Genomic DNA, 12,360 nt, shown 5'->3' on the forward strand with positions numbered 1-12,360 from the left:
TATAGCAGTATTATATATACCCTATAGGATAGCGGGCATATCTGACCACTGATCACAGGAACTTGTATCCCCTGTGTGTATTCACTTCTATGGAGCTGACGGAGCTCAGTACTTGTCTGTGTCGCTCAGCGTATTAGAAGTGAATGCAATAGCGATCCTGCACGCACATGACCACTCCTTTGGTACGGGGGAACTGCATTTGGTTGCAACCAAGCTTTCTGAGGCTCGCAGCTGGTAAGTCTGCTTATTTTTGCAGTGATGGACTTGTAGGTTTATTTAAGAGATTGGAAAGCTGGTGACTGCCCCTATACGAGGTGCGCTATGGGTCATTCGTGTTTGTAACCAGCCAGCGAATTTAATAAGACCGGCACTGGCAGCGGATGTGCCAGAATTATTATTGTTTTCTGCGGTGATCAGTTCAGAAAATAGACAGTGGCCACACAAAATTTTAAAGGGATTCTACCATTAAAATTGAATTTTTTGTCGATCACACGTAGGAATAGCCTTAAGAAAGTCTATTCTCCTCCTACCTTTAGATATCTTCTTTGCCCCACCGTTTGGTAGAAATCCTGGTTTTCGTTGGTATGCAAATGAGTTCTCTCGCAGCACTGGGAGCGGGCCTCAGCGCTCAAACAGCACTGGGGGCGTCCCCAATGCTGCGAGAGAACTCTCCAGCGACGCCTCCATCTTCTTCAGGAACGGCCTCTTCCTGTGTTGTCTTCCGTCCTGGTTTCAAACTTCTAGGCCTCGGGCAGAGCGACTGTGCATGCCCACAGGCCACAAGAAAATGGCCGCTTACTTACTGTGTAAGCGGCCATTTTTCTTGTGGCCGCTGGCATGTGCAGTTGGCTCAGCCCGAGGCCTAGAAGTTTGATCCCAGCGTCAGAAGAAGACGCGAGGAGAGGGCGTTCCTGTAGAAGATGGAGGCGGCGCTGGAGAGTTCTCTCGCAGCATTGGTGACGCCCCCAGTGTTGTTTGAGCGCTGAGGCCCTCCCCCAGTGCTGCGAGAGAACTCCTTTGCATACTGACGAAAACCGGGATTTCTATGGAATGGTGGCGTGGAGAAGACGTCTAAAGGTAGGAGAAGAATAGACGTGTTACTCAGAAGAAAATTCGATTTTAATGGTAGAATCCCTTTAATAATTTCCCTCCTCCCTCTCTTATTTGCTGCATTGTGTTATACATTCATTGACTTTTCACATATTTTTCCTCTATTAGGTGGCTTCTCCTCCCGGCCATTCGTCCGTAGCGTTCAGCGTCAGAGCTCTGGCCGAGCCTCCGTCACCAGTCCCCTTGTCTCCAATGAGAACGGTTTTAGACCCTCCTGGTCACTGGCAGCAAAACTTCACCTGCGTGCAGCCACGTCCTGCCGTCACCCCTCAGACTCCCCCATACACGGGTCTTCTCTTAGTAAGATCGGGGAGGCAGATGACCACGTATCAACGTCTTGTTTTGGAAGCCTTCGCAATTTGTCTGGCAGCTTCCACGATCATCTTGAAGGTGTTCGGCGTGAGCATCGTGCGGCCTCTCGAGCCCCGTTGGCCGTGGCTGAATGTGGTGCTCAGAAAGATCCGGTAGTTAAGAAACCCTTAACATCGGAGCCACCGGTAAAGACGGCGGCCGAGCTCGTGAGCAGTAACCCGTTGGATCCTATCGATAACAATAACCACATCGCCTTTGTGGATCAAAGTGATTCAGTGAGTTCTTCTCCAGTCCGAGAGTCACCGCAGAGCGAAGAAGTCCAGCCTAAGAAGCCTGTAACCAGTAAAGTGTCGTCTGGGCAGGAGAAGACCACACGTACCCCAGAAAAGGAGGGTAATAAGACCACGTCCGCACCACCTAGCAGTAGTACAAAACCCGTCTCCAAAACCAAGAGGAGCGAAGTCAGAACTCCGACACGTCGTTCATCTACACAGCAGAAAAAAGATCTTGGGAAACCACAGGAAGCCTCAACCCCTGTGTGTCCGCAGAGGCAAAAATCCTCAAGTTCTTCACATGGCAACACCTCGTCTCCAGCACCTAAGAAGCCTGCTCCTTCTTCTAGAACCTCTTCTATATCCAGCTCATCTGGTAAGCATAGAGCACCCGAAAAGACTCTTAGCAGGGAGGGATCGAAAGTCAGCTTGGGCTCCGACAAGACCTGCGCTACCAAAGCCAGTAGTGGCAGCCGTACTGCGAACCCCAAGACCGTCGAAACTCCAGCAGATAGTCGGACTGTACGAAGTTCCTCCATGGCTAGCCTCCGCACACCTCAGACCGCAGCTCGGTCCAGTCTCAAGCGGGACAGCAAGTCGGAGGATAAAGGACTGAGCTTCTTTAAGTCTGCCCTAAGGCAGAAGGAGAATAGACGGTCGGCAGACTTGGGGAAGACGAGCCTGTTATCTAAGAAACCAACAGGAACCAAGGCGGTAGGTCAGGACAAACCAGAGGCCGGGACATCTTCGTCGACCGCTGAGGTGGCCCCAAGTCCAAAAAAGCATTCTGCCTTACCTCAAAATAAAGCCAAGTCTTCCTCTGATGAAAGACAAGCCCAGTCATCTCCTGGTGGGAAAAAGACTTCGGACAAGTACCTTAAAAAATTCCCATCGTCGTCAAAGCCATTGCCTAAAGCTCAGTAACCCAGGGTGCAGGGGCAGCCCTACCGCGAGTCCTGAGAGGCTACCCCTGCCTACGCTGTCGTTTGGGAATGTATGCACTTTTTCTTTTTTTTTAAGAACTTCTGTGGGGGTGAGGGTCCTGTCCTTGTATTCTCCCAGCATTTGCTTGCGCATGGAAGTTGACTTTTGTTGCGTTGAACCTGCTGGTGGTGCGAGCCATGCGCCCCCTACCGGCAGATGAACTGTATTACTCAGCCGGTCCTGCTGAACTGTGCCCGCTTGTCCTAATTCTCAAGGGAAGAGGAGGAACCATTGTTTTCTCTTCTGTCAACAGATTGCTGCTTTTTATCTCTTACCTTCCTTACCAAAGCCCGGCTATGACTCTAGCACCGAGGAGAGTAGGATGAAGGATGGGGGAGACTTCTCCAGACGGCAGACCCTTCCTGGAAGGCTTTGGAGCGATTCCTTTCCATCGACGCTTCAGGCTTTCCTCCATTATGTCATTCTCACCCCTCTAGGGCAACCTATAGGACCTTGGTAAGCGGCCGTGGTGTCGACTTCTCATATCCCGCTCATTCGCCGTCATATTACTTGATATCATAATAGCGATGTTAATCTACGTCTAGGTATAGATAATTCTGTAAGCTAACCAACGAACGCCGACGGTCAGTAACGGATCACCTTGCCCCATTGTAACGGTGGTTTTTGCAGATCCCGTCATCCCTGTAGGATCGTGTACTGCTTAGCGCGCCCTCGTGTTCTCGTCATACGGTCTATGCAGTATCATTGCACCGCTTTTCTGTATATAAAGCGCCGGTAAGCACAGGGAGGGGTTAAATCTGTAAATCCCCTCTGCTATTCCATGCACCCTATAGAGTCCGAAGCTGCTTTTATCATAGTCGCCGCCCTGCAAGACTGACGCCATACGTGCTTTGGGCGTATGGTAACGTATGACGTAGGGTATATGGGTTATCGTAGCCGACGAACAATATATCTGCACCATCCCAGTGTTTAACCACATGCTTGACCTCAGGAAGGATTTGGGAGACCCCCGGGCAGCTTTTGTAGCAGTATTGGAGATTTTCGGATACATTTCGTGTACAGCAACTGACATTCCAAACGGTTGGCTTCTTACCGCCATTCCTTTGCCAATCACATGGTGCTCTTCTTCCCCCTTCCCCCCCATTTAGTTTAGGTGTAAACGTTGTGGGTGCCGATTTTGGAGTAGAACACTAAATCCCCCCGTACACACCGTGAATAGTTTTCTATCTTCTTTCGTTGTATACTTTCATGGCTGCTCGGATGCGGAGTAGAGCTGTGTAGGACTCCCCTCCCCGCCGGCGTACGGCCGGACCCCTCCTTTAGTCTTCTGTCCCTTTGGCTCAGGCACTTTTTTTGCATGGCAGTGTTTGAATGTGCTCGCACTTGTAACCTATGCAAACTAATCATGGAAATGGACTCGGTGCTCTCCCCTCTCCGCAAGTGGCCGGCATCTCTGGTGTGTGTGTTGTGTCATTGACCAGTCATTGTTAGACTTGGGTTCTCGTTTTATTACTTTGCATCTACGGTTATTGGCGGCGTTTTGCTCTTCTGTCTGGTTATTGCAGCGGAGGTGTTCGTAATAACAGGCTTTATAGTCTAGGGATCCATCGGATCAGATTGGCGTTGTTATCAACCAACGCGTTTCTCCCAGATTCTTCAGCTGATCAATTCCTATTCTAACTATTGCAATTCTTTCTTTTCACCTATTTTGGACTGAAATTTCTGCTGGATGTCATGGCGGCAGAGCTGAAGTTTCAGTATAGATTAGTGAGTTTTACCGATCGGCAGGGCACACCCGACCTGCTCCATATAACATCTGGTGGGGAATGTTGGTGATCCCAGGGGCGGACATAGGATCTATATACCATGTGCAGGGGCCTAGGGGTGGACATAGCATCTATATAACATATATATAGAAGGTTAGGCAGGACCACTGTCATCTAAGACTGAATACATATGGGATGTCGGAGTATTTCGTGGACTGATCCTGGAGCTGATACCAATCCTAGTCCCCTCTGATGCGAGGAGTCCCTGTATAGTCCTATACTGTAATCGTGTTTTCGGTACGGGACCTTTTCTGCCTTAGCCTGAATGCTGTGCTGCTCTCTGCGGTCTATTGAATGGAATTAATGGTGGATTGGCATGATGAAGTGCTCTATTGCAGGCCCCCCCCCCCCCATACACGACCCTCTGTCCGCCCCCAACACCAACTAGAATGGGAGTATAGCCTTGTATTTGACAGCCTGTATAGGTCAGTAATTGAAAATCGGTTCAAGTCGTGACCAGGATCCCTCGCGGATCAGTCCTGGTAGTCGTGCTCCCTGGGCGCCTTCTGCTTTAAAGCTCATCGGACACTTGGCCTGATCGCAGCTCAGTTCCAGGCACAGCCGCTATACAATATACAACACTGCTTGGTTTCCAGTGTGGAGATCACAGTCCTCATCCAAACGCTGGGTGTCCGATCCCCACTGATCCTCATTTGATGACCTATCCATTAATAAGCCTAGAAAACCCCTTTAGCAAATAAGTGACTCTTTTATCCGCTAATCTAGAAGTTTCTCCGTCTCTTCCCTGGGGTTTGATGATGTCGCTCGCTCTCTCCGCACCGTTACGTTTTCCTCGTCTGGCCTCGTAGCAGAGATCATTGTTTTGTTTTTTTTCCCCTATCCGGCGCGTACACTAAAGACTGGTAGCTTAGCTTAAAAGGCTGGAGGAGCTCAGAGCCGCCAAATGCAAATATTATGCAAATGAGAGCCAATCTAGAAAACGGCCTAAAATGTGCAACACTAAAGAGCCGGTGCTAAAGGTTAAAGAGAATCTCGCCTCGTAATAGGCGCCGCCAAATGTTATCCAGCCTCATTTGCATTGCACTTCCTCACGTTGGCAGCTCGGCGCCGGTGCCTGCAATTTTTATTTTTTTTTCTTTTGTTTTTTTGGCTCGCTATCGTTGCGCTGCCCCAGGCTTTCCAAGTCAATGTGTTGTGCCAGCTGTACAAGGTCGCACTTTCCAAGACCTTATTGATCAAATGTCTGGCGGCAGAAACTTGTGGATGTGAAGCGGAGTGTAACCTTCCTTCTCACCGTTCAGGTTTATTGCGTCCCCGGGTCATTTTTATTGTCCAGCGGTTTTATTCCATGGGAAGTTCAGACTGGATTTGTGCCGCTTATTCGGCGGTGTCTGAGTGAATCTCCACCTTCATTGTCATTGTCAGGGTCCAAAATCATGTCCGATTATTGTGATACAGAGCTCCAAATCCTCTGTCTGATCCACCACTAGGGGGAGCTTAAAGGGAACGTTCATGATTTTTTATCTTTCCTTTTTATGGCGCCTGCATGGATCAGCTGTGGTCTCTGTACTAGACAGTGCACAGTCGGGTGTAGTTGTCTCCACGCCCCATATAGTGGCCTGAACCAGAACCTTGGCCACTAAACAGGATACAGAGCCATCTGTGCACCCCCAGACAGCTGATCTGCGTCGGCCCCCCCCCCCACTATTCGATGTTCATGGCCTTTACTAGCGATAGACCCTTTAAATTAAATATAATAAAATATGGACAAAGCCTTTAAGAGAGGGTTGTCTACAGTTTATACATTGGTCCAGTATGCGGTGAGCTCAAGAGCTCCCTCTAGTGGTGGCTTCTGTTAGTCTCCATGATAGGGTTTAACTCTCTAGTAATGCAGGAGACTCGGAGCCCTGGACATAATGGTGTCTGACAGTGGGACGTTCACTTTCGGCTTTAAACCTTTCTATAAAGTTTTTTTTTTTCTCTTCTTGTTAATGGGTTTAAATTTATTTGATGTGCGTTTTGTATAAGGCCTTACAAGAGCGATTACAAGGTGGGACACGGCAGCGGCCTCCATACCACAGGGGACGCAACCTACAGTACTCCAAACGGTTGGGAGACTACAACTCCCAGCATGCACGCTTTCTCAGCTCTACTCAAACCTCCCATAGAAGTGAATGAACGAAGCGCGCTGGTGTCACAAGGTTACTGAGCCCTGGACTAGGCATTGTTCCCTACATCCCGTGGTAGTGGACGTGTCGCCACCGCTCCATTCACTTCTATGAGACTACTGGAGACGTCCAAACAGAAGTGAATGGAGTAGCGGCCATGCCTGTGCACTAACCCTTATCCTATGGGTAGGGTACAAGTGTTATGTGGAAACCAATACTAAATGTGGGTGCACGTGCTGACCACACCTGGTGCCCTAAAGTCCCGGACCATGCATACATTTCTATTGTGTTTTGCATCATTGTGGCACTGATCTAAAGTGCAGGGGGATCCCGGTCTCCATGCTTGGCCTGCTGCAGGTAGAGTTCCCCTATATCTGTGGATATGCTCTTCACATCACGTTTTCTCTTGGGTTCCTCCATCCTATATTTGCTTTGCATGTCGGTAATGATTTAGAAGTTGCTGTCAGACCTGGGCTCGCTCTCTGCAGCCACTGCTTTTATTTTTTTGTAAACCTGAAACTGCGCCACTCTTCTCCACAAGGCTGGGTCTGGTACTGCACCTCAGTCCGATATACCGCAATACCAGGTATCCCTCGTGGACAAAATGGTGCTGTTTATTAGAAAACTGATACTACTCGAGTTGTGCGGGATAGCCTATTTTTTTAATTCCATGGTGGGCATGTGGACCCCTTCCGATACCCGGCTGCCAAGTGTTATGTTACGTTCCTTTATACTCCTTTTGTAACTGTTGCTGCTAATGATAAAGATTGACATTCCCTTTTATGTTCTCTCATTCGTTGCCTCTGTTCAGTCGTGTTTTCGGGGCAGGAGCCGTTCCGCCATTGATCCCTATGGGGGACATCATGTGCTGGACGGCGTGGTCTCTCACGGTGGCCTCATAGCACAACTTTCTGGTCTAGCTTGCCTCCATTGTCCAGCATGGGCCGGCATTGACCGATTCGAGTGTTCCCAATGGTTTTTACGCCCCTGCTTGGAAAACAAAGACAAAACCGAGGTTGGAACCTTTTCTATATACACTACAGGATCGGCCCTCGTGGTCTTGGAGGACTACAAGTTCTCATACCTCCAACCCGAGGGTGAAGATATTGTGCCATGGGCCTTCCAACCTTCCACTTTCGAGAACAACGTGTACCCCTCTTTCTACACTGGATCTGTATATTGGCTGTGACCAACTTGATTCCTATATTTTCCTTGTTACATTGTCATTACCGATTTGCCTTCTCATTTATGCAGTATATTCCAATGTTGTTTTTTTTTTATTTTATTTTTTATTTTTGCATTGTAGATATCTGAATAAATTGCTACCTGCGGGTTTGTGGGTGGGGGGAGGGGAGTGTGACGGACACGGGGTCGCTCGCCTTCCCGGACCTCTCCTACTCTGCTCTTTGGGAACACTGGTTCTAATATGTCGGGCCTGGTGCATGACGGTGTAACAATTGCCTTTTTATTTATTTTTATGTTTTATTATGCCAGGTGTATGCACTTTTAATATGCAGAATTTATATTTTTTACGTTCAAGAATGCTTCTTTGTGGGAGACACGTTTGATAACCTGTAGTTGAGAAATATTATAATGCCAAAATTAAAGCATCAAAATGGACAAAAATTCACACCGGCTCCTGAGAGTTTTTGTAAATTTTTTTTACGTTGTGTGTTGCCTTATTCACCCCCTAGAGGGCGGTAATGAGTTGTAATGGAGCAGCGGAGACGTTTTAATATTGATTCATCGTTGGGTGAAAGTCTTGTTTGCTCCAGTTTTCGTTTTCGTGGTTCGATCATGGTCAAGAAAGGGTGTGCAAAGGCGAGAGATTGATCTATGTGCAGACTCCTCATCCATAACAGCAAAGGCGACGCTGTCTGGTCCGATGTCACAGTAGAACGAAGACTGTAAAACTTATTGCTGGCTGTGATAGGAGAGTGTCAGCAGGACCAGCTCCAGGGTTGTGGGGGTCCTTCAGCAATAGAACCTCAGTGGGCCCCTTGCTTGGCTACTCATGCAGTGACCATGTGTTGTTCTCAAAACTGCAGCTGCAAAAATCCTCTGTAATTGGGTAGTTTTGCTGTGACAATCCCGCCTGGAAGTAGTGTAGGATTTTGCATAATACAGTATAATGTCCTCCTTATGTTCCCCACACGGTATAATGTCCTCCTTATGTTCCCCGTATGGTATAATGTCCTCCTTATGTTCCCCACACGGTATAATGTCCTCCTTATGATCCCCACTCGGTAGAATGTCCTCCTTATGATCCCCACTCGGTATAATGTCCTCCTTATAATCCCCACACGGTATAATGTCCTCCTTATGATCCGCACACAGTATAATGTCCTCCTTACGATCCCCACACAGTATAATGTCCTCCTTATGACCCCCACACAGTATAATGTCCTCCTTATGTTCCCCATATAGTATAATGTCCTCCTTACGTTCCCCACACGGTATAATGTCCTCCTTATGATCCCCACACAGTATAATGTCCTCCTTACGATCCCCACACAGTATGTCCTCCTTATGACCCCCACACAGTATAATGTCCTCCTTATGATCCCCATATAGTATAATGTCCTCCTTACGTTCCCCACACGGTATAATGTCCTCCTTACGATCCCCACACAGTATAATGTCCTCCTTATGACCCCCACACAGTATAATGTCCTCCTTATGTTCCCCATATAGTATAATGTCCTCCTTACGTTCCCCACACGGTATAATGTCCTCCTTACGATCCCCACACAGTATAATGTCCTCCTTACGATCCCCACACAGTATAATGTCCTCCTTATGATCCCCACACAGTATAATGTCCTCCTTATGATCCCCACACGGTATAATGTCCTCCTTACGATCCCCACACAGTATAATGTCCTCCTTATGACCCCCACACAGTATAATGTCCTCCTTATGTTCCCCATATAGTATAATGTCCTCCTTACGATCCCCACATGGTATAATGTCCTCCTTGTGATCCCCACACGGTATAATGTCCTCCTTATGATCCGCACACAGTATAATGTCCTCCTTATGACCCCCACACAGTATAATGTCCTCCTTATGTTCCCCATATAGTATAATGTCCTCCTTACGTTCCCCACACGGTATAATGTCCTCCTTACGATCCCCACACAGTATAATGTCCTCCTTACGATCCCCACACAGTATAATGTCCTCCTTATGATCCCCACACGGTATAATGTCCTCCTTATGATCCCCACACAGTATAATGTCCTCCTTATGACCCCCACACAGTATAATGTCCTCCTTATGACCCCCACACAGTATAATGTCCTCCTTATGTTCCCCATATAGTATAATGTCCTCCTTACGATCCCCACATGGTATAATGTCCTCCTTGTGATCCCCACACAGTATAATGTCCTCCTTATGTTCCCCATATAGTATAATGTCCTCCTTACGATCCCCACACGGTATAATGTCCTCCTTGTGATCCCCACACGGTATAATGTCCTCCTTACGATCCCCACACGGTATAATGTCCTCCTTATGATCCGCACACAGTATAATGTCCTCCTTATGATCCCCACACGGTATAATGTCCTCCTTATGACCCCCACACAGTATAATGTCCTCCTTACGATCCCCACACAGTATAATGTCCTCCTTATGTTCCCCATATAGTATAATGTCCTCCTTACGATCCCCACATGGTATAATGTCCTCCTTGTGATCCCCACACGGTATAATGTCCTCCTTACGATCCCCACACGGTATAATGTCCTCCTTATGATCCGCACACAGTATAATGTCCTCCTTATGATCCCCACACAGTATAATGTCCTCCTTATGATCCCCACAAAGTATAATGTCCTCCTTATGATCCCCACAAAGTATAATGTCCTCCTTATGATCCCCACACAGTATAGTATCCTCCTTATGATCCCCACATAGTATAATGTTCTCCTTATGATCCCCACACGGTATAATGTCCTCCTTATGACCCCCACACAGTATAATGTCCTCCTTATGTTCCCCATATAGTATAATGTCCTCCTTACGATCCCCACATGGTATAATGTCCTCCTTGTGATCCCCACACAGTATAATGTCCTCCTTGTGATCCCCACACGGTATAATGTCCTCCTTACGATCCCCACACAGTATAATGTCCTCCTTACGATCCCCACACAGTATAATGGCCTCCTTATGTTCTCCACACGGTATAATGTCCTCCTTATGGTCCGCACACGGTATAATGTCCTCCTTATGACCCCTCATAGTATAATGTCCTCCTTATGATCCGCACATAGTATAATGTCCTCCTTATGATCCGCACATAGTATAATGTCCTCCTTATGATCCGCACATAGTATAATGTCCTCCTTATGATCCGCACATAGTATAATGTCCTCCTTATGATCCGCACATAGTATAATGTCCTCCTTATGATCCGCACATAGTATAATGTCCTCCTTATGATCCGCACATAGTATAATGTCCTCCTTATGATCCCCACACAGTATAATGTCCTCCTTATGATCCCCACACAGTATAGTATCCTCCTTATGATCCCCACATAGTATAATGTCCTCCTTATGATCCCCACACAGTATAGTATCCTCCTTATGATCCCCACATAGTATAATGTTCTCCTTATGATCCCCACACAGTATAATGTCCTCCTTATGACCCCCTCATCCTGTTTATTGGGCACCTTTTTCCCCCAAACTCTGTAAAATGCCTACCATTCTCCCTCATACGCAGTGTAAACCCTCCTGCTCCCTCACTGTAAAGACATCCCCATTTGACCACTTGTATTGTATAGTGACTCCATTATGTCCCCATACACAGTATAATGGCCTCTTCTTCTCTGTTGGCGGGGCCCCAGGTAGAGAGTTGAGTTACAGATGTAGCTCCCCAGACTCCATTGCCCCTTCAGCCAGTGATCATGATGACTGTACCATCTCTTACTCCCCACACAAGGCAATGAGCGATTCCATCTCTTCCGATGTAAGAATTTGTCCCCCTTGACCATTTAAGTCTCCTCCAAAAAAACTGTGAATTATTTCATACCCTAATCCCTGCTCTCTGGGGTTTGGGGGGTTTCTATTACAAAATGTACTTTTTTGGTTTTCCATCAATTTTTTTTGCTTGTGTGTCGTCCATCACTCGGCTCATTAGGTGGACGTGCACATTACTTATACACGGTGACCACCAGGGGGCGGCATACTATGGACCATTGGTAGTTTCCATTCCCCTTGTCAGATAAGAGACCGTGTCCTGTGCTGACCAGTCTGACACCCCATTAGTCCTCCTGCCTTGTTCTTATGAATGTATCGAGTACTCGGCTATAATCCTTGCGGCCGCGCGGCGACATCTTGTGTTAATCCCCATCCCTTTAAGGCGCAGAGCTTGCTTCATGGAGTTTATTTGATTTTCATTAAGGTCCTGGATCTGACACCGCAGGTTCCATTTTTAGAATGTGCTTTATAACCTAAAATTATTTTTGAAAGCTTTTATCAGACTAATTCCAGAAATATGATAGACTGCAGCGCGCCTTCTCCTCTCTCCCCTTTTGTGCTGCCTCGAACCTAATCTAATGCTCGAGAGACGAATCAAACACAAGCTTTTTCTTTGGCGCTCGCACGGTTACAGATAAGCAATATTACGCCCCCCCCCCCCCCCCCGCGCCGCTGCACTTCTACCTTTTATTTCTTCCTCAAACGCATTAACTGATGGAATTAAATGAAGTTTTATAATGAAGGAAAGTCGAGATTAAAGCCGGGTGAAGTA

At 47.4% G+C, this 12,360-nt stretch overlaps 1 protein-coding gene across 1 annotated transcript in view; it reads left to right on the forward strand.

The window, feature by feature from the left end:
• Nucleotides 1-4,664, forward strand: part of USP31 (ubiquitin specific peptidase 31) — a 28,351-nt gene extending 23,687 nt beyond the window's left edge. The window contains exon 16 of the mRNA XM_075283777.1: nucleotides 1,219-4,664. Coding sequence (XP_075139878.1) covers nucleotides 1,219-2,618 — 1,400 coding nt within the window. The 3' untranslated portion in view covers nucleotides 2,619-4,664. The remainder of the gene's footprint in view (nucleotides 1-1,218) is intronic.
• Nucleotides 4,665-12,360: the final 7,696 nt, after the last annotated feature.

This window comes from Leptodactylus fuscus, chromosome 8 (genome assembly GCF_031893055.1).
Source record: "Leptodactylus fuscus isolate aLepFus1 chromosome 8, aLepFus1.hap2, whole genome shotgun sequence".
NCBI classification, from domain to species: domain Eukaryota; kingdom Metazoa; phylum Chordata; class Amphibia; order Anura; family Leptodactylidae; genus Leptodactylus; species Leptodactylus fuscus.